Genomic DNA, 24311 nt, shown 5'->3' on the forward strand with positions numbered 1-24311 from the left:
CTGAGGCCCTTTCCCTGGTTCGAGGTAGGGAGAACTTAGAATCTATTGCTCCAATCTGGAATAATTAGGAGAGTAAAGAAGGGCATCATCATCAGTAATTATGCAAAGACAGCGGATGCCCACCAGGACTCCCCAGGAAGCTAGACCCTGTGCCCATTCTGGCCAGGGCTTCACCACACACACCAAAGCCATTCCTGACTCCTCCTCCTCCCCGCTTACAGCACCTGCACTTGAAGCCAGGTGGACACAGTGTTAAGCAAGAGAATCAAAACCACCTGCCCATGGCTCCGCACCCCTTACTCCCCACCCTCCACCCATCAGTCATCAACTTTTGCTGAGTAGATATTAAAAGTTCTCATCACAAGAAAAAATATGTGTAACTGTGTGAGGTGATGGATGTTAACTAAACTTATTGCGGTAATCATTTAAAAACACATACGAAATCATTATGTTGTACACCTTAAACTAATACAATGTTATATGCCAACTATTACATCACAAGAAAACTGGAAAAAAAAGAGCATAAACATAACCTCCAGAACCAGTAGGGGGCAAGCACACTGAGAATACTCACTAAGAATTAATCGAAAAAAACTGGCTCTGCAACAAATGTAGACAGGTACACACACAATGCAGCAGAAGATTTTCAATTAAAACAACAAAATGTAAGGGTGCATGACATTCACCAGGTTGCTCGTTGTAAACAGTTGCCCAGGCAGAGTGCTGATTTCATCAGGTTGCAGAGGGGGAAGATGAGAGCCTTACCTTGTCTGGATCTGTTGTGGTGATGACCCACACACAGTGTGCATTGTCTTCGTACTGAACTGGGTAATTAGGGGAGGTAATGACACCACTGGGCCCACGCAGATTTGATCCACACGTTCTAGCTAGAAGTACATAGAGATGATATTACTTTCCACAGGATTTCATCTGTGTGATGAAGACACAAGATATACATGGAACTTCAAGTTATGTATCTAGCATTTATTGTAATGAAAAGCTATTTGTGAACTCAACTTGGCATAGATTTTGCTCAGCCTTCAGGACCGTTGCTTGGTATCTGCAATGTTAACCTGGAACTCTTTATTATGTTTCCCAAGGCACTGCCATTCACAGAATGACTTAATTACAATAGCACCATGGACAATGTCAAATCAAATTAGTCCATTTCAAGCACCATTCTGACTCAGAGACGGTCTGTATAGACCTTTGGTTGCACCCAATGCAATAAGAATTCAGGAGACCGGAGTTGGTGTCTCAACTATGCCCTACACGATATGACCTTGAACCAGTAATCCCAACCCCCCACAGCTTCATCCTTTTAATTTTAAACGAGGATGGTGGAACAGATGATATTTAAATTTCCTCTCAAGTTTTACACTGTATCATTGTATTCTGTAACAAACTGTACCAATTTCCTTATAGCACAATGCAAATAAGAACTTAAAACACAGTTGAATTTGTGAAGAAAGAAAATAGAAACGGTGGCTCTAAAAGGAAAAAGACAATACCTTAAAAATGAAAGACCAAGTAAATCACGGAAGTAACATAACCCAATAAGAATGACTAAATTTTGAATATAAAAGTATTTCAACTGACCTCCATTTTAAGAAAGAAGCCTTTAAAAAATCAGTACACAATTTTGTAAATCACATGTCAGCCTGAACTCCACTCTTAACATTAATAATTTAAACTGGGTTTGAGAAAAGAGCAGAAGAAACGAATTTCACAAATAAGAACTAATACAAGAGAATCTCAGGTTCATTTTCCTAAGATATCATATCACACGAACTGATTAAACTGCTGTCCACTGAAGAGTAGATTTCATTCACAACCCACCCTTCCTTCCTTCCTTTTGTTGGCTGAGCAAGTCAGGTATTGTCCTAAGAGACTGAGCTACAAGAGAACAGGATTCTGATCCCCAAGGGCCAGGTTGTAGGGGAGGAGTCACAGAAACCTTTTAATGGGGAAATCCCTAACTGCCCTCCAGGAATATATCTCTCTCTTCCATTTACATTGATACAGCAATAATATCAATTGTGCCTACTCCTAGTATTGTAATTGTCAATGTACAGATCTCTCTTTCCAACAAGGCTGTGGTTCCCTTGACCTTGGGAAAGCATCCTTCCCTCACTTATCTGTATATCCTCAGCACCATATCTAATGTTGACAGGTGCTGACATAAAAAATGTGGGAAGCTGACTTTACACAACATTTCAGGTACTTGATACTTACTATGAAAATAATTAGCTAAGAATTAATCTACTACACATTGATTAATAAAAACATATGAAAGTTAACTTTTAAAATATTGGCATTTGCTTTCCAGATGAACAACACTTTTTAATAAATATGGATAAAGTGTCACCTGGTTTTCAAAACCCAGCAGGCGTGTCCTGGTTCCAAAGGTCATTGAACAGAGCAGAGCCCACAAGCACATACACCTGTGCTGTATGATTTCCCTCTCCAGTGAGTCTGCCTTTAGGAACATGTTCTCGAGAGGATCATGAACTTCAGATCCGAAATTTTCTTAAAGCCCTCTAATATTACGGGTATTAATTACAGAAACTTAGAAGGAAAGTTATCAATAAAATTTGAGTTATCATACCTTTGTGTTACCCTACTTTGTGAAATTTCACACTGAAGAGCTGATAGAAACATAAATAGAGTGTTACTCAATAAATACCTGTTGACTAGTTTTAAACTAATATTATCAAAGTGCCATCCTAAGCATTTCAAACTTCGAAAAAAGACATGTGAAGAATGTGTGCAGTGGGGAACTGATGTGTTACATTACCACGGACAATTTGTACTCATCCAGTCATTAGCCCCAGCTGTCAGCCTGCTAGAAAGTTCACCAAATCTGACAGCTTGTCAATGGCCCTGGGTCTTAGTTGTTTGCTTTGAAGCTTGACCTCAACTTGACTTATTGAAATTGGTTCCCAGCTCTTCATGAAATTCATCTTACCCCACTGTTTGGGGAGATAGGATTTTTAGTGATTATATTTTTAGTGAGATAACTATTAGTAAAATTTACATAGGAAACCAGCACATTTTCTACATTTTCCTGCATACATGGTACTGTGTTTCACATAGAACAAGTTATGAATCCAGTCCCTTCAGAAGTATTTCTCACCAACACTTGTCAAATTAATACATAAAATATCTTTTCGTTTTCTTAGAACTATGTCCCTATTTTTGCAGTACATTTTCCTAATAAATTAACTTTTTAACTCTTTTTTCTACCCATACTTTTAATCAAGCCATCAAAATAATCAGCTGAAATGAAGTATGTGGGAATATTCAGGGCAGGGATTTTGTTTGTTTTGTTTTCCTCCCTGTATAACCTCAACAATTGGAACAATTCTGGCATTCAACAGTTACCCCATAGATACTTGTTGGTGTGTTTTTTTAGTAGGTTGATAGCCTTAAATAATAGGATTTAACTCTACTTATTTACTTCTAACCCTCTTTCTTGGGAAATTGTTGAGAATTCTAGCTAGTACCTCGGTCTTTGCCTTCTAAGTCGTCCCCATTCTAATCATCTGCCTCTTCATCATGTGGTCATCCTACCGTCATCACACCAATTACAATTCATTAGGTACTTGTTTCTTATATCAAGGCTTTCCTACTAGTCAGAGACAATTCTCAGATTTTCTATTGGCCACAACTCAAAGTTCAACCATCTATGTGTGGAGTCGCTATCAGATAATACTAATGTTTCTTGAGTGATCATGATTTCTGTGCGCCTTTATCCAACTCCACACGGTGGGTGAAGTACAGACTGGATGTTCTCTTCTGTGTCTCCTGCAGATGCTCTGCTGCCTGGGTGTTCTCCTCTGCTCTCCGGGTCTGCTGCAGGAAGGGTCACACCAAGCTGCAGCTTCTCCGAATTGTCGAGTGGAGAGAGCAGAGGGAACTCTACTCCCTCCCCTGCAGCTGCTCAGACACAGAGAAAGCTTAGCGACCTGCTCTGATTACGATGAGCCATCTCCCTGTGTCCTTGCAGATGGGGAGCTACTTCCCACACAGTTGCTTCTGGATTAAACACACACTGGATTAGTCAACAAAGTATTTAATTAAGCAAATAATTAGGTAATTACAATATACTAGTGCCAAGCAAGTTTTTATAGCAAGATTTAAATGCATTCCCATAATGGAAATGTATATACACATTTATACGTATTACAGTTGAACATCACTTTCTGCTCCTGCAAAGGCTTTCCCCCTTGTCAAAACCTTTTTGGAAATACAACACCTAACGTAAAGTAATTTACACTTAAATCTTAAAAATGCTTAATAAATGTTCTTTTGATAATAACCACGACCTAATTAATGTATAGCTAATATCACTCATGTGACAGTGTTCTAAATTTGTAAACTCAAATTTTGCTTGTATCTTACATGTTTTTAAGATAAAAGCAGAATTCACAAAATGACCACTGGAAATATAGATCAAGAAGGAAAGTGGAAAGAGAGTATAAAACTAACCAATTCTGAATGTCAATATGTGACATTTATCCATTTAATCACTGAATATTTATTATGTATAAAACATTTGTTTCACACAATTTATCCTATATAATTTGAAGTAGTAATTTATCTATTTATGTATAATCGGCTCCAGGAATCTTTACTGTTCTATAGTAACTACTTAATTAATCAAAATAGTTGAAGAGAATAATATTCTAACTGACCAAACTTAAATTAACAGGATATCTGGACTCACATCTGAAGCTTTTTTCAAGCACATTAAGAAATATACTGGATAGTGTATATCTTGTATGATTTAGAAGAAAACCACAGATTTTATGTCTATAACCAGACTGTCAACCAAAATGGAGAAAGTATGTCAGAGGTTAAGAGCTTGCTTTTCTTAATCACACCTGAGTTCTAGGCCTGGTTTATGAAGTTACTAGATGTCCTATCTTAAATTATTTCATTTTAAGCCTCTCAGGTTATCCACATAATAATCGTAACTTCATCTATGATAGCTGTAAGGATTGAAGGAAAGAATTCGAGTAAAGCCTTCAGCGCATTGTCCGACACACCATAGCATAGGGAGTAAGGAAATAAACAGTAAATGCTTTGTGAGAGTTGGGCACTGTTTCAGGCATAGAGGATACAGCAGAGAGAGAACAAAATTAAGTTCCTTGACTTCCTCAGGCAATTAAACACATGACCATCTAATTCAGGAGGATATTTGACCTTTACAGAAAAGCAGAGTCGGGGTTCAAAGCATATCTGGAAGAGGGTGGGCATGGAAGGGTTTGGATGAGACAACATCTGATGACCAGTGTAGGATGGAGACCCATATGGACACCTGGGGCAGAAGTGTTCCAAGCAGAAGGAAAACAAATGCAAGGGAGCTGTCACAAACTTCCCAGGCAGGTTCTAGGAACACAATTAGCACCAAATTAACATTAGCTTTCAGGTAATTTTATGTCAGTAGAATTTGAGAGGAGTGGTATAAAAATACATGGCTTTGTTATTTCCAGTAACTTAATAAAAAATAGAGAAAAACATGTTTTTCTCCCAAGTGACATTCAAGTAAAGAGTATAAATCCTTAGAAGTCTAGAAGCGAAACCAGAAATCTATCCAAATTCACTGGAATTAAAGTAAAAGTTAAAAGTGTGAGAAATTAAGAGGTACAAACTTGCAGTCATGAAATAAATGAGTCACAGCATAGGGAATAAAGTCAGTAATAATTTAATAACTTTTTATGGTGACATACTGTAAGCAGACTTATGGTGATCATTTTGTAATGTACAGAAATACTGAATCACTATGGTGTGTAACAGGAACTAACGTGGTGTTGTAGGCGATTATACTTCAAAAACAAACAAATGAACAAACAAACTCATAGAAAAAGAGATCAGATGTGTGGCTACAAAGGGGGAGAATGGTGTGAGGGAGGAAGGTGGTCAAAAGGCACAAACTTCCAGTTATAAGATAAATAAGTACCAGGGATGTGATGTGCAATGTGATAAATACACTTAATACTGATGTCTCTTACATATGAACATTCCTAAGAGAGCAAACCCTGAGAGTTCTCAATATTTTTATATCTATCACAAGGAAATATTTTTTCTTTAAAACGTGTGTATGCTTCTTTAAATCTCTGAGCTCATAGCTACCTGATATAAAAATCAGTATTAAAATATAATCTTACAATTGGCTCTGGACCTTTAATCTGGTAGAATGAAGTCATCTTTCAGGTATAACTGGTCTTTTCACTACTATTTAAAAGGTCATTTCTGTATGGACAGAAACTATAAGTACGGAAGAATAAACTGTAAAGTTCTTGGTAAGTGAAAAGTTAATAAGTTAAGGGTAATTCTGAGCTAACCTGACCTGGAATCCCAAGATAATAATAACTTTATTCTGTGACCCTTGGTAGCTCTAATTGGCTTCCATGTAACCACAGTTACAACTGCAAAAAACACTTCACTTTTCTTATGTGCCCTTTCAACTCAGAGAGCAGCTAAAAATATTAATTCCACAGATCAAAGTGCATTAGCATTAGAAGAAATTCTCTCTATATATCCCCCCTAAATATTGATGGAATGAAATGCCAGCTGGAACATTTTACTTAAAAAAAAGAAGTATATCCTCTTCTTCTCTTTTTTGTTTGCTTATTTTAAAAATCTACTGCTAGTTAAAGATACTTACACAGTTTCAAACAGCTCATATTTTACCCTGTGAAAAATCATAATGGTTGTTTTCATATCCCTAAATGAAGTAAGCATAATTTCAAACAAAATCACTTGTATAATTACTGAGCTATGACAACCATTCATCCCTGTAGGAAGAAAAGGTAACATCTCCCATTCTCAGAGCTAATTAGCTAATGTAAGTAAGCATTGGCTTAGGACCCAGTGTCCAGATGTGAAAGATCACTCCTGACTCACTGCAATTTATCAAATGCCTCTATCAGATATTCCTTCTGTGGGGAAGGCATGATAATTACTTAAGAGTTAGAGACCCTTCATGAAGAAGGGAGCCTTGAGAATAAGTCCTTCCTTAAGTGACTGAGCTGAAATCTCATAATGCGTGCAATGCTCAGACCAGAGGCATTTTATTGCATTTGATAGATAGCTGAATTTAGAACATGTGGCTGAGATGATCAATATAAGGGCTGCTTTAAAGGCTCCGAGTGCATCAGGAAAACCCAAGCCATGGTGCTCGCCTCTTACCTACAATGTATTACGGGGTAGCACAGAGGAAAAGATGAACTTGAAAAATTTTTGCACTTGGTGTCTGGAACCTACTGACAGCTAAGTAAATATCCCTATGTTCTGTTTTGGGTAGCATTTGAAACATCATTTTGTTTCATGTTATCTATCTCCCCCTACATTTTAGACAGCTAAAGCTATCTTTATAGAAATAACCATAAAAGTTCCACCTAAAGAAAGGTTTTTTTCAGCTCTTCTTTAATTGAGGAATCAGTCATTAAAAGCCAGTAGAGACACTATTTAAAGGAGGGACTGATGACAGACTCAGGGTAACTAAATGTTGCCAACCTGGAAAATGTATGGGCTTTAATGGAAGAAAGCATGTTCTACACTGAGGGATGCTTGCCAGGAAACCAGCCATGACTCATAGAGATCGCTGCTTCCCTTCACACCCACAGGCCTGTTGAGTGCGGAGAAAACGAACTGGGCTGAGCTACACTGCGAAGTGGCGCTGTCCATGGTCACCACTAGCGCATCTGACTATCAGGCGCTTGAAATGCCGCTGGTCTGAGCTGAGATGTGCTCTGAGCATAAAATGCACACTGGATTTCCAAGACATAGTATGAATAAAAGAAAGAGAAAAAAGTAAAGCATCTCCCTATATAATCTTTTTGACTGTACATTAAAATATTTGTAATATTTTGGTTAAATAAATTATCGATATATTATTAAAATTAACTGCACCTGCTTCTTTTCCTTTTCAAATCTGGCTACCAGATGTTTTAAAGTTACATCTGTGGCTTGCATTTTATTTCTAGTGGAGAGCCCTGCTCTAGAGACTGCTCAAAGTGATCCTCTATTGGGTCAGCCTACAGATGCACTAAGACGTTTGACCATCCATCTGTCTATGTAATTGATCAGGTCATGGTACATGGTGATTACTTATGTTATATAAGACTCTGTCACCCAGACTAGAGGGAAGGGTGCTCCTGCTGGCTTTGCTGGAGGAAGCTGCCTCTTGTGAGAGGGCCATGTGGCCAGGAGGTGAGTACAGGGCAGAGAAAGGGAGTTGGGTGTTGAAGTGGAGGACAGGTTCCTTGCTTAACCATGATACTTACAGATGAGCCCTTTCCAGTCCAGAAAGTGGGATATTCATATACACACAGCTCCACCCTTTTTTTCATCCATATAGCTTACACATATACTCCTGCACTGATACAAAAATGCCAAGGGACATGAGAGAGGGATGAATGATTCTCTAATTTATTTACACTCTCCACTCATGAAAAGCTGCAGATGATATAGGGAAGCAAAAAAAAAAAAAAGTGTCATTTATTCAGTGATTTATCCCACCTCTCCTTATAAAAATATACCCCCATGGCAAAGATTCCCTTAATATCTATTCTCCTTTTCTTTCACAGAAATATAATTGTTTGGCATATATTTAAACACACAATAAAAAATATATACGTTTCTAAGTCTCACAACAAGGTGAGAATATCTGGCTGGATTTTGGCCAAAGAGAATGAGCAGAAATGCATATGATGGTTTCTGCAGACTCTCATTAGCATGCATCTTCTATGTCTCTCCCTGCTTCTTCTAACCGCCTCCATCCAATCACCTGGAGTTCGGATACCACCGTGGACTATGAGGATGGAGGCGTGACCATAGTGAGGACAGAGTGAGTCTTGAGGACATTTTCATATCTGAAACAGACCTGCCATCCTTGTCCTGTACTGCCTAGCTCTTAACGTCTGTATAAGAGAGAAATCCACTTCCATTTGTTTTAAGCTTCTCTTGGGTTTGATTTTCTGTCACCTAATTGTTACCACCTAATTCTAAACAGTTTATCTCAAATTCTCCTATTTAGGAGATTTCAGGACTTTAATTTTTTTTGTTTAATGTCGTACTACTCTAAATGCTCTAAAATGCATATTTCTTTAAAACTGTTTTTAAAGATATTTTTTATTGTTCTCTAGACACAGTTTGCTATCATTCTATTATGCAGATTTAAAATATACATCCTATAAGAAAACTCTTCCTTAATTATTTCTTGCTGCTATAGCTCATTATTTCAGGAAGTTAAAAGTAATACATTGAAAAAGAGCTGAAGGATTAGTCCATGAAAATGAAGGTACATCTAATTAAAGCAAACCAGCTGAGTTAACAGCTGGGAGGAAAAAAGAAGAGATGAATAAAGTTGAGTGTGACAAACAGAAGTGGGTGTGGAAAGAGGTGAGGAGGCTTCCAGGGAAACCAGGCCAGAACCACACAACAGACGAAGACCCTGTGGGAGAGCTTTCTCTTCTAAAATGATGAAGCAGTTCATTAGAGTCTATGGGAACAGGAAGTCAGACGACTCCTCCTCTAATTACCTCTAAAAGTGAGCAGTTGGTGGTCCAGGGGGATGGAGGGAACTATCCCACCATTAGCCTGGATGGAGCAAGCACCTGAGTGTTTGACACCAAATCAGCATATAAGCTGGGGCCAACGTGCTGGGAAATTGCTATGAGTGTAGATGAGATTTGGGCCAAAGGGAAAAAAAAAAGGAAAACTTCTGGATTAATAAATAGGGTAAGAATCAAATAATATCCTACTCAAGAGTTCCTTTCTGTTACTCTAAAATATCAATTTAAAGCAGATGCACATTTACTAGTTTTGTCTAGTGTGGGCTTTTAAAATAATGACATATGTTCCTGGTATAGAAGAGCAAGAAAAACATTTAAAAATGAAAGCATATTTTTTCCTTAGGGCAAAGATAATACCTGTGGCTTAGTCCTCATTTGTAACTGGGGCATGAACATTACCATCCTTTCATGGGAATATGGATTTTGCTACAGTTCCTTTGAAAGCCTAATGATGTCACTTTAGTATTAGTATACAAATAGTCTAGTGACCAAAAGGGGAGGGGCGCAGCCATACACATTTCCTGACCAGAGATGGGTGCTTCTCCAAGAAGGGAAACTTTTCATGGGAAAGGGCCACCTGCAACCAGACCACACGCCCACTCTGCCCTCGGGATGCACAGATGCTACAAAGCTGTGTTTTCTACATGTAAAAAGCCACCAAGTTGTTATAGGTAAAGGTAAACTATACTAAAGCCTGCAATCTAGTATTTTAGCTTTGATGAAACTAGCAATGTATTTTGCAACTACTTCATTTCACAGGATATAACTTAACACTGTTCATCTTGTATTGTACCTTTTTACAACTGGAACATTTTAAAATAAAAATTTATGAATCCATTCACTTGAAAAAGACTATAAGGAGGGATAAGATATTCTTATATATGAAAGTATATAAGAATATACATTTTACTCCTTGTTCAACTTAGTACTTTCTTTTCTTCTTCCTTTAAAACTACCAATTTGCATAAATTATTTTATGGCCAAAATGCAAACAAAACAAAATACCTAGTTTTTCTTTTAATTTTATTGATTCTTCCTTAGTAAAATAGTCCAAACAGTTTTCTGCTGGGATCACTATGGCTTCTATACTTCTGGTAGAATTCTTCACGTACTTCACAGAAGCAACAAATACATACTTTGACCTCACTGAAGAAGATGATGATAATGCAGTATTTTGCTCTTCTATGTCCAAGATTAGTTTATTATGATTTAATAATAAAACGATGGCTTCAGATCATGTTAACAAACTCCCTTTATCACTGATACTATCAAAACCCAAGAATTCAACTTCACTACTATTGCAAAGTGAGAATTTTTAGATTTGCAGGGACATGCATAAAGTTTTCCAAAGCATCTGGTTATGTAACATATTTTCATACATATGCAAACTGTGTATATAGCTAGATAGATACCAAGTTATATCGAGTATGTGTGTGTCTGAATGATTAGATGTATTTCCTGAAATTTAAAAACCACAAATATCTTTGGAAATGTCTGCCTCCTAAAAAAATTTCAAGAAATATTTCTCGTTTACCTACATCACTATGAAAGCATAAATCATCACCACGTTTTGCTCTGCCTATACACAGTGCTTTGCACTTAAATCGTTCAGAAAAGCATGCCAAATCTGAGGAAAGAGAGAACCTGGGCAGACGCAATAATCATACAGGCCTTACCTCGGCAAATGGGCCGGTGGTCACTCCACGCAGCCAGAGTCTCCGTGACTCTCTGACACGTTATGCTCTTGGATCCCTGGAGCACGTAATTGTCCTCACAGGAGAACTGTACATTTGCACCAACCCTGAGCAATTACAAAACCAAAAACAACCCGAATTATTCATGGAAGACTTCTTTAAAAAAAATCATCACAGTGCTGCTACTGTGTTATGCCGTCAAAACGATATTAAACATTAAGTGATCCATTAGTAATTATTCACAGATACAACCCTCTAATGCAGCACAAGACCTGGGTTCAAATTTCCATTCTGCCAACTTCTGCTAAATAAATATATGATCCTTAAGGTATCTTCTCTAAAATTAAGACAATAACAAAGGTTGCAGGACCATGTGTTGTGGATTAAGTAAGAAAAGGCATGTGAAAGAAATGAACCCTGGAAACAAAACAAAGTTGGATGTCATTCCACGTGGATAAATATCTTACCAAAAAAGACTGAAAAAGCCTGGGTTAAGAAAATGTCTCAGTACACAGAAAGACAAGTGCTGTATGATTCCACTTATATGAGGTATCAAAAACAGTCAAATTTATAAAATCAAAGACTGGAATGGTGGTTGCCAGGGGCTGGGGGGAAGGGGGGAAGGAGGGAAATGGGAAGTTATTAATTCAAAGGTATAAAGTTTAAGTAATATAAATAATCTCTAGAGATCTGCTATACATCATTGTACCTATAGTCAACAGTAACGTACACTTAAAAATTTTAAAGAGATAAATCTCATGTTAAGTGTTATCATCATCATCATCATTATAAAACTTGCTTGCAATGAAAAACAAGGAAAAAAATGTCTCAGTAAAGAATTTGTTATCATTGCAAACATTAATTATATTAATTATATTCAGACGGAGGCCAGTGCTATTATATTTCAGAAATACATCTTATAGGAAAAGAATAATTTGATTTAGAAAAAAGCAATCCATCCAGCCTAGAGTTAGATGAAAAACTGCTTTGGCTCCAGAGCTGCCTCTGAAAACATGAAGCCCTAAGGTTGTAAGCAGTAACAAAACGTGATTGCAGAATCACAAACCGACAGGTGCGTGAGAAGACGTGAGAGGCATACATCAGGTCTGAGCACACCCAATCACTTCTTCTAAGCCTGTTGTCTGGCACTGAGTTGAGTGCAGCATTATTTTATTATCTGACAAGCCTACTGTTACAAGAGGAAATTCTACCTGTGTCTTCCGTTTGATAAAACCTGACACTGATGTTGACAAAAATGGGAATGAAAGAGAGTCTTTGAGAGACAATATGCACAGTTGCCCATGTTATCTGTAAAGTTATTAATAGATAAAAGATAAGGAAAGAAATAAACAAATGCTTTCCTTTCCTGCTTATTGAAAAAGTCTAACCTGCAATATCACAGTGAACATTATTCCAGTAACATTACAGCAGCACTTCCCACACTTCTGTATAACACTCTCGGAGGGTCATCACAGATGTCTATAAAAATCGTCTAATCAGGGTCAAATCAATTTGAAAAATTCTGGATTAAACAAAATTAAGCATCTTTCTTTTCTAAAGGGGACCTGCAGTTTACTAAAATTTAATATGCAAAACGTGTTTCACCTACTTAAGAGAATGTAAAGTATGTAGAATTTTCCAAATTTATCTGGTGAGGAAGCCCTTTTGCACTAAGTATCCAGGGCAACTAGAATTCTATGAAAGTAACCTGCAACTTTACCAAATTCACTGATGAGCTCTAGTAGTTTTCTGGTGGTTTCTTTAGGATTTTCTACGTATAGTATCATGTCATCTGCAAACAGTGAAAGTTTAACTTCTTTTCCAATTTGGATTCCTTTTATTTCTTTTTCTTCTCTGATTGCCGTGGCTAGGACTTCCAAAACTATGTTGAATAAAAGTGGTGAGAGTGGACATCCTTGTCTTGTTCCTGATCTTACAGGAAATGCTTTCAGCTTTTCACTGTTTAGTATGATGTTAGCTGTAGGTTTGTCGTATATGCCCTTTATTATGTTGAGGTAGGTTCCCTTTATGCCCACTTTCTGGAGAGTTTTTATCATAAATGAGTGTTGAAAATATTTGCAAATGATGTGACCAACAAGTGATTAGTCTCCAAAATTTACAAACAGCTCATGTGGCTTAATATCATCAAAACAAACAACCCAATCAAAAAATGCGCAGAAGACCTATATAGACATTTCTCCAAAGAAGACATACAGATGACCAAAAGGCATATGAAAAGATGTTCAACATCGCTAATTACTAGAGAAATGCAAATAAAAACTACAATAAGGTATCACCTCACACCAGTCAAAATGGGTATCATCAAAAAATCCACAACAATAAATGCTGGAGAGGGTGTAGAGAGAAGGGAACCCTCCTACACTGTTGGTAGGAATGTAAATTGGTACAGCCACTATGGGGAACAGTATGGAGGTTTCTTAAAAACTAAAAATAGAGCTACGATATGACCCTGCAATCCCACTCCTGGGCATATATCTGGAGAAAAACATGGTCCGAAGATACATGCATTCCAATGTCCATTGCAGCACTCTTTACAATAGCCAAGACATGGAAGCAACCTAGATGTCCACTGACAGAGGAATGGATAAAGAAGATGTGGTACATACAAACAATGGAGTATTATTCAGCCATTAAAAAGAAAGAAATAATGCCATTTGCAGCAACATGGATTGTCACACTGAGTGAAGTCAGTCAGACAGAGAAAGAGAAATATCGTATGATATAGCTTATATGCAGATCTAAAAAGAAAGGATACAAATGAACTTATTTACAAAACAGAAACAGACTCACGGACTTCGAGAATGAACTTACAGTTACCATGGAGGAAGGGTGGGGGAAGGGATGGTTAGGGAGGTGGGGACTGACATGTACACACTGCTGTATTTAACATTGATAACCAAACAAGGACCTACTCTGTAGCACAGGGAACTCTGCTCAATGTTATGTGGCAGCCTGGATGGGAGGGGACTTTGGGGGAGAATGGATACGTGTACATGTACGGCTGAGTCGCTTTGCTGTGCACCTGAAACTATCAAAACATTGTTAATTGGCTGTACTCCAATATAAAATAGAAAGTTACAAGAAACAATTCTATGGAAGTAATTTTGAGAAACACTGTGTTTTAAGGACATAATAAGTATTATTTTTAAAAGGGAAAAGTGGAAAAACCAAAATGTAAACATAATTCTAATTTTCATTGTCAGTCATAGCAGTTATTTAAAACAGCTATACTTTTTAGACATATACATCATAATTTCATTGGCCTTTAGTCTTTGTTTAAATTTCTGGAAACACGTTGAATAAATGAAGTAAATCTAAATATTTGGTTTGAAAACAACTATTATATCTCCATGTTCTCTACTCCAGGCCCCAATCTTCAGTTCTCTTTGTTTACCTAAATTTCAGTTTTCATACTTTTCATCATTCTTTCAATGTATTTTTATTGAATATCCACTGTGTGCCACACTCTACTCCAGGTACTAAATATGCAGAAATTCATAAGACCAACAAAGTCCCCATCTCATGGAGATAACATTCTAGTTAAGGGAGGACAAAAAACAAACAAACAAATCAAATAAGAAGAAAATGAAAGTGTTGTTAAGTACAGTGAACAAAATACACCAATGATGTGATTAATAACGGGTTAGGGAGAGTCGGGATTTAAGAGTGCTTCAGCATTTTTTATGATCCTCTCAAACTAAGGTACTAGTATCTCACACAATTTCTAGGCATGGTCAAACATAAAGGAAGGAAAATGAGATTATTGCTTCCCTTTGGCAACCACTTACTTCAGTTACCAAAGCCTATCATTCATAGTTTTGATGGAGTGTACTCCATGCCAACAAAATGTCTCTCTTTTTCATATATGCTTTTCATACATCTGATCAACTTCCTTTAGGTATTCTTAGTGAATTGTGTTAACTTTGACTACTCTATCTCATTTCTGGCAATATGTTATAGATTTATCATCCAAAATTGGAGAAAATATGGGCAGTGTTGTTTTTTGGAAACCATGAGAAATATGATTGACTATATTATTTCATATATATTTGAATGAATACATTTCTACAAAAATGAGCAAAATATATAGCAATATAGAGAAGAAAAAAGCTTGATAGAAAATTGTGATCCCAGGTAACAGTTATCTATATAAGTATCTGAATCTGTCTATCAGGAAAATTAGGCATAAAACTATTTTTAGAGTGGTAATAGAATCACAAGTACACTTTTGTTTCTATACTGCAATAATCGTAGTACTTCTGATTTTATTACAAGTTAAATTTTTAAATATTTTAAAATCCTACTATTAGATTGCCCCATTTGCTCTCACTCACTGAGATAGAACTCTCTCACACCTAACAGAGTTCACACTCTCCTCAGATTTCCAGCAGACAAAAACTACAGAAGCCTCTTCTACCGCAGAAGGTAGAAGACTCTTCCTAATGTTCCATAATCACTGTAGTGTATCACACACAGAAGATCTAGTCCAGAAATCTCCATCTGGGTTCTGGGGAAATCAGTCCTCAGTATGTACAGAGTCTGATATGGAACTCATTCCTTAATTTCTGTCCTGAATCCTTTTGACAAATGACTGGAAATAACAACTGATAAAATAGTGAGGCTTCTCTACTTTCAAAGCATTAAAATTATTAACAAGAGCAATCTCTTAGCTTGATGGCAGTTTGGAAAACAGAGCCACTGATGGGTAAACTCATTCCCAAGAGTGGAGATGAGGAGTAGTCTCTGCATTGAGATGAACAGGGTTGAGCTTGAAACTGATGATGATCCACCTTCTAATTTATTATTTTCAAACTTATGCTTTGGTTTTATCTAGCACTTGAATCAGTTCAATTTAAAATCCATGCACACTTTCAGCTTCAAATATAAAATAAACTAAGCTTTTATTTATGATTTGATTTTATGATTACTATGTTTGAAGGCATATGTATAACATTAGGAAGATTAATTTGGTTTTCTGTAAAGCACTCAGAAGAAAATAACAGGAAAAAAGAAATTAGTATCTTCCCATTGGCAATTAAATTTAGAACACCTAAGAATTATTTTGTCATACAATTTTGACAATTGTTAGTAGCTGGAAATTGTCAAAAATAACAGAAAAGTGATTTTGTATAAGATCAAGATAAATTGTGTATTGATAATAAATATCCAAATGGCAAATTTTAAGTTAAATAGTTGAAGCAGAATAATTTGGTGTTTTAAATATAATAGAACAGAATAGAAAAAAACACATTTTTCACTTCTTCAATGCTTAGCACTTCTGAAAGGCTCGTCATTCAAAGTTTGAATTATGAAGACATTTCATTTGTCACCATCTACTTGACTTTACCTATAGTTTGAAGAGACTTTCTAGGTGAATGAACTATTTCTAAATATGGTTTTCCTAGAGAATGGCTATTTGTGCATTTATTTAAGATTGGTACTATAACTATTTCTAAAAAAAAACCCCACACACAAAGTAACTTAAAGATTAAACTAGAATCCAAAATAGGATGTGGACTGATTTAGCTGTGATGTGTAACTATCCATTAATTCAGAGATAACTCTGACCTACCTGAGTGGCTAGATGGGCAGATCCCACCTGTTACCTCAATCCATGCTGGCTGGTGTTGATTGAATCTATTGAAGCAACTAGTTTCCCCATTTAGAATTTTCTAAATGGATAAATAGATTGATAGATTGATATAGATGATACATAGATAGATATCTGTCTCTTGGTTAAAAAAAATCCAGCTCAAGCAACATACTTAAAGATTCATAAATACAAAAAAAAAATAGATACTATTTTTAGGCATCAGGGGTAGGCATTTACACATTTTGCATCTGCAGCAAAAAGGAGAAACACATTATATTATACTGTTTTCACATTTAAGTAACAGAAAGCACAAAAATTAGAGCAAAAAACTTTCTTTAGAATTAAGTTGAAGTCAGAATTTGCTGTATTTCTCTTTGTAAAATGAACACAAATGACATGGGGAAATTATATCTGGAACCACACTGTACCAAAGGTATAGATATCTTGCTTAACTATTTTTTTATGTATAAAAAGGAAACAACTGAAATTTTAATAAATTTTCAAAGATTTTGTGAGGGTCATCAAGAGAATTTAGAATCCCTAGAAGCCCAAGACACAAAGGTCACCTAGGCTTCCTCACCAGCTTTTTTTTTTTTTAACATCTTTATTGGAGTATATAATTGCTTTACAATGGTGTGTTAGTTTCTGCTTTATAACAAAGTGAATCAGCCATACATATACATACATCCCCATATCTCCTCCCTCTTGCTTAACTATTTTTTGAGAAGTACTGGAGCCATGTGGCAGGATAATATGTGAAGTGAAGGGTGTGTGTGTGTGTGTGTGTGTGTGTGTGCGCGCGCGCGCGCGTGTGTGTGTGTGTGTGCGCGAGGATTCACACCTGTGATTTTGCTCCTGTATTTTACTTACACCCTGAGGATGCTGATACTGGCAGAGCACGAAGTAAAATTATAGGTGTCTAAATCCAGAAGTGTCATCCAGGTGTGTGAAATATGTTTAAAGGAGCAGTGATGATACATTGTTCCCCATTCCTCATTCCCCACTATGAAACATAAAAGCAAAGCAAAACACAAGGCCAAGCTGAGGCGGGGGAGGAGAACATGGAGAGCCAGAGCAGGCAGAGATGTGATAGGTGGTGTCAGGGCTGTGGAATGCGGTGCCCTGGTATCCGCCACACCCTGGACCAGGAAGCAAGTTGGGTGAGGCTGTGGAACAAGACAGAGCCCTGCCCAGGGCAGTGTGTGGGCCCCCAGGGCTAACACAGATCCATTCCCCTTTCCCAGCTGTGACCCCATGGACAAGTCTGTGTCTTATGGCACAGCCTCTCTAAAGAAGAAAAGGCAGCATGGGAGCCTAAGACTAGGAGGTGGAGACCCTGAGCCCTCGAGTGACACAGCAGGTCGTCCCCAGGGTGCTCATGCCTCTTGAATATTGGCTGTGGTTGGTGGAAAGGAAGCCCCAGACTCAGAAACATCTCCTCTCCAGGAAGAGGACGTGCGCCCGGCCAGGGGCCCGGGGACGATCAGGACAGGGATCCAAGGGGCAGGGATAAGGCGGGGAAGCCATGACCACTCCCCACCATTGAAATGAGGGCCTTTCCTTAAGCCCTGACACAACATCATCAGCAGAGGGGGACGGGAAGTGAACAGTTGACTAAACCTGATAGACTAAGAAATTATGGATTTCAAAAACTTTAAGAGTGAATAAATAAAATTTTCTGACTCAGATTAAATGCGGATATTGAAAAAGAAATTAATTACAGTGCCAGTACAAAGAAGATTACATTTTGCACCTCTGAATTCATGGGCCTGTAACTAAACCGCTCACATGCACTGAAGCTGACTCTGCAAACAACAATATCACTCTTCTTAGCATATACAAGCCCCCCCCACCCTCCCCATCTCTGCCGCTCCGTCCTCCTCCTTCTCCCTTCCTCTTTCATTTGTCTCTCTCTTCCTCTTCCTCCTGCTTACTTCTTTCTCATTAAAAAATATTTACTTCTCATAAATAAAATTAGTTATACAGGTAGCTTCCGGAAGCAGGTGCTAAAGCTTCCAGAAAACTGTAGTAGGAAGAATTTGAAGGTATTTTTGTAACTTTGGAAGGAAAGAAATGACACTTGATACAAGAAAAGAAATGAGAAGAAAACTGTCAGGAACACTTCCAATGTTCTTCAACATCTTTAGTACATTTAGACTCAAGTCCTCCTCCTACAAATAAAATATCCCCACTGCCTTAAACAGTGCCTGGCATATCACAGGCACTCGAAAACACATGCTGAACAAGTGGAGAAAGACAAGTCACTTTCCTGAGGCTACATGTGTCAATCTGTCAGTAAAATGGGACTGAGAAATAACGGTAGCAAAGAAATCCATCTACTCTTCCTCCTCTTTATCAGCCTTTATTACAGCTCACCTGCATTGGTTCACAACTGGTTATGGTCAGGCTTTTAAGCACGGGGTGCCCTGCTAGTCATAAGGCTGTACTGATGAACTACTGGGGGCAGGAAATACTTCATCAAACAACCACTGGGCAATGACGTAAAGAAATATAAATTACTATGGGAAAATGATTCTGCCCTCAGTGAAAAGGCAAAACAACGATATTGCCAGAAACTGAAATTTGGGTTGGGTCTTAAAAGATCCATATAATTTATTTACTTTTCTCAAAATGAGTATCTGTGTTCTAGAGTGAAACCCACCATAGAAAGCCCCGTTGGTGTCAAAGCTGGTGATCTATTCAGGGAATTGCAAGTAGCCTGGTTTGTCCAGAACAGTATTTTCCAATTGCTGTTCCAAAGAGGGGCCCATTCCTTCCTGCTCCAGAGTTTTTCCCCTTTAGACTTGGGGATTTGGGGTCCTCTCCTGATTCACCCCTTCTCCTTTCCCTCTCTTTGAGGTACAGCTTTGCTCTTTCACTACTCCACACAATGTTTCTTTTGAGAAATATTAACCTAAAGCCCAGAAGTAGGAAGGGTATGAGGCTTGGGAAAGGCCACACAGTGAGGCGGTTCCCAGAGGCAAGGCTCCCTGAGGGAAAGCATCATGTTTCAAACAGAAAAGGTGTCTCGGGGCAGGTGATGCTAAAATCACACCAAGCCATGTAGGTGTATAGAATCAAATCGTAAACACCACCTGCACAGATGGATGTGCCTCGCTTCCTCTCACACCATTTTCCCTGTTCAGCTATGGGTTTGTTGGTTGGTGTGTCTGCTTTAAGTTCCTTTCGTTTAGACTCAGCCCTTAATGTTTATTTTCACCTCTAGGGAAGAGAGGCAGGAAGGGTTCTTCCACCTCAGGGTCTCTGCATGTGCTTCCGTCTGCCTGGACTGCCCCCACCCCACTATTTTGCATGGTGGGATGGGGGCAGTCCTTCTCATCTTTTGAGCTCAGCTATGAAGTTATCCCCCCAGAGCCTTTCCCTGCTATTCTGTCTACAACAGAGGAATCCCTTTCCTGATCCTTCTTTGTTTCTCCTTTTATCTCAGGAGCACATCACAGTGCTAAGGGCTCAGCTCATTTTGGCTAAGGTAACCAATTAATTAGTAAATACAAGGATGGGTTCCTCAACCTCCCTACCCAGAGCCCCAGGTAGTGATCTGCGTTCTCTCTTCCCCTCTTCCTTTGGGAACAAAGACTACAAGCAAAGAAGCACAGCTGTGTGGCTGCCCTCACTTACTGCCGTGCTCCATCAATGCCCTGGAACCAGCCTTCCCAGCATGTGCCCTGCTGCTCTCTACAAGGTGGTCCTTCCCACTGGCCCAAGAATCTCCTGCTCCTTTTCTATTGTCTGTTATCCAAGTCTGCTCTGAGCAAGATCTGATGAACTGTCCCTACATCAGACTATGCAATGGGACCAGATGGTGATGCCTTGCCCTCCCAGAGGGAGTCCACTTCGTCAGAGCAAGAAGCTGCAAAGCAAAGTCTAGGTCCCTAGGATCCCTCCACAGCAAAGCCGTGGGAGCTCCACCCTGAGGGCACCCTCTCTGCTTCCCGCAAAGGGCAGTGTTGGTTCTAGTTCTTACTGAACACTTAACAGAAGTCTGCTCTGTAAAGAGAGCTGAGGAATTAATTTAAAAACACACATAGAAAAACTGTAGATGGCATCAATAAGCTAAGAACTGACAAACCCTCTTTTCCTAATCTTCCCACATGCCTGCCACCTGACTTTCTCCTCCCCTCCTCTCCTCCCCACTTTCACAAATAGGAAGATTAGGGAGTCCTCCGGATGGAATTTAGGAAGGTGGTGCAAAAAGAATGCAACTGACAGGTAAAGGGTGCAGACTGGTTTTATCAATATACTGACCTTAGTCAAATCCAAAAACTACCTAACAAATTACCCTCTCTATTAACTAACTAGCTACCGTAGAATATAAATATGGAAACATAGAAAGTCTCTAAACAGCCAATTCTCAGCAAGTGTCAAGTGCATCAGAACTGAAAGGGAGCCTCATAGAAGTTGTGTAAAATCTTATTAGACTACGGCAAAAACGGGACCAAGAGACACAGAGCTTTATAGCTCTGATGGACCACAGAAATCATCACCTTCTATTTCTGCCCATTCTTTTACAGATGAGGAAGCCAAGAAACAGAGAAACAAACTGTATTAAAGAAGGTCATTTTAAAGAGTGTTAATATTTAAAGGATCCCTAAAATCCCATTTCTGATGGTCATGATAATTGGGTTATTGAAAAAAATCAACTACCTATTGCATTTTGAAATTAAGAAATTGATGTATGCTTCAATAACAATGAACAATTCTCCCAGACAACTATTTAAATGGATATTATATTTTGACAAAAATTAATTTACTATTACAGATACTTTAAAGACTGGGAGAGAGAGGAAGAGTATTCCATGAATTCTACTCGGTGGATTCTGTATCAGAAACAGTTTTAGCCAGGTAAATGAGACCTGAAACACTCCCAGTGTGCCCTTTTTCAAAGGGACGTAAAGGTTTCAAATAGTGTGAACAGAAACATATTGGTTGTGGTATTTCATTAAGTAGTTCTTAAAAATACAGTCAAGGCTCCTTGAAAGAGCAGTAGTCACTGGCAAATACCTTTCCTAGACTACTTCAGTCTCCTAGGAGTAGTGAAAGTGAAGTGCTCGCATTCAGTACAAGGCATAGAAAAGCGTTATATGTTCCTTAAAGATGTTTCAAATTCTAAAAACACTTTGGAGCCCGTCAGGGGACTTTGGTGCTGAAAATCTAAATGCAGGGTGTTAGGAAAGGTCTACACTCACCAACCTGTTTTATGGATATGGAGACTCTAGCAGGGATGCTCTGTCGCCCTCACCTTGTTTTTTCCACTTGTGCAGGTGAGTAAAGAAATCATTTACAGACCCAACCCTGCATCCAGAAATAAGCTAATGCTTGGTTCCAAAAAATAAAAGACAGTTATTTGACTGTTCCCCTGGGAACACTGAGTGCAAAGGGATTATGTCATAGGAGGTGAATCTTTTCCAACAGGAAACTAGCTTGAGTGTTTTTAAAATTTCCTATTGCTCCCATTATAGTTCCCAAATTGTGCTTATTAACAAAACACCCAATATGGACTTAATTCAAACTCTAAAACATTTTTAACTTGTTTCATTTATTTTTTTCTAGCTCTGTTGAGATATAATTGACTTATAACATTGTGTAAGTTTAAGGTATATAGCACGATGATTTGATACATGTATATATTGTGAAATAATCACTATAATAATGTTAGGTAACGTATCCATCACCTCACATAGTTACCATTTTTTGTATGTGGTAAGAAGTTTTAAGATCTACCCTCTCACAACTGTCAAGTATACAATAAAACATTGTTACGTATCATCACCATGCCATATGCTAGACCCCAAAACTTGGTTCCTTTTATTAGTAAACTGATTATTTCTTTATTTCATGGGGAAAAAATCAGGCTAAATAATGCAATAATCTCTTAATAATAGTAATAATGAAATCTATATTTTCCTCCTGTTATTATGATTAGCAATGATGTACACAAACTACCTAGCAAATAGTAGGGATTCAGTGCCGAATACAGAATATAGAAGAAATAAGTAGTAGCTTATTTCTCTGTAATAATTATATTCCTGAAAATTTACCTGTAAATCAAAATTTTGCATATCAAAACAACACTAACCATTGTCTTACAATATGTAAATATACATGCATTTCTTATATAAAATAGAAGGAAATGACTTAAGAAATATTTACTGAACACTCGCTATGAGCTGAGAACTATGCTGGGCACTGGGAATGAAACAATGAACAAAACCAAGTCCATTCCTTACAGAGTTTACATGTTTGTGGGAGAAAGAGCAGAAACCTGTGTTATGTGTAGTAAGTTAACATTGTAAACACAGGCAGGTATATTATCTTGGGTCCTGCTCAGTGCTGGGAAGCAAAAGTAAAGCAAGGAAAGCATAGAGGGAGTGAGGGGTGTGAATGAAAAGCGTGTTTCAGAGACTATGTTCAGGAAGAGGCACTGGCGCCAAGACTGGAAGGAAGGGAAGGCTGGATCATTATAAGATCTGGGTCATCCGTGATCAGCATTTAGTAAAGTATCTCTTATGCTATTATTATATATTGTGAGGATGGGCAGTATCAACACATCATGGAAAACATAAATAAATAGAATCATAGAAATAAAGAGCTAAGGGGGAAACTGATATTAAATATAATATCAGAATTTCAATTGATACATCTGCTCCAACTGTAAAGTATAATTGAATTTTTCCATTATAGCAAGTGGAAAAAAATAGAAAGCAAGAAAAACATTCCAACAAGCCAAGAAAGCAGGTGTATGTACAGGATGGAAGGAAGGAGAGCCCCCTCCCCACCCAGATACCTCTCCACCATTCTCCCCATCCACGGAGAAGACTATGTTCTCTCACTGACACCCTGAACGCTGCAACAATAAAGCCTTCAGTAGCTTACAATTTACCCGTGTTTCCCTCATTCCTCCAGCATTTAAAAAATAATTCAATGAAAGAACTTAATAAAAATCAATTCTTAAGGAAAATAACACCATACTTATTTCCTGGTTTATACACCATCTCTAAGTACAGTTCTTAAATATTTTCATGTAAGAAGAGGCAGGTAGCTCTGTTGTCACTGAGACTGAACTACAACAGAGAATAAAACACACCACAGCAATATTTTAATAGATGTACATAAAATCATCAATGTGTCACAAGAAAAAGAACACAGTTGAAGGTGGGAATTAGTAGAAATGAGCATCAGTTTATCAAGAGACTTGGGTTATAGATTTTTTTCTGTTTCTCACTGATTGTGTAGTTTTCCATCATGTACCTCAGTTTCTCCTTCCACCTGGCACCTCTTAACTTCATAAAGTGTATTATGCAAGATGCCTTGGGGAAAAAAGGGGGGCTAAGACATAGCAACAAAAGTTATTAACTTGAGCTTCCCTGGTGGCGCAGTGGTTGAGAGTCCACCTGCCGA

At 37.9% G+C, this 24311-nt stretch overlaps 1 protein-coding gene across 1 annotated transcript in view; it reads right to left on the bottom strand.

Moving 5' to 3' along the window:
• Positions 1-24311, bottom strand: part of CSMD1 (CUB and Sushi multiple domains 1) — a gene marked incomplete at its 3' end in the record, with an annotated part of 1732394 nt that overhangs the window by 467723 nt on the left and 1240360 nt on the right. The window contains exons 9-10 of the mRNA XM_081220901.1: positions 11261-11385; positions 766-887 (exon numbers count right to left, since the gene is read on the bottom strand). Coding sequence (XP_081077027.1) covers positions 766-887; positions 11261-11385 — 247 coding nt within the window. The remainder of the gene's footprint in view (positions 1-765; positions 888-11260; positions 11386-24311) is intronic.

Source organism: Mesoplodon bidens (assembly GCF_964165515.1).
Source record: "Mesoplodon bidens genome assembly, chromosome: 20".
NCBI classification, from domain to species: domain Eukaryota; kingdom Metazoa; phylum Chordata; class Mammalia; order Artiodactyla; family Ziphiidae; genus Mesoplodon; species Mesoplodon bidens.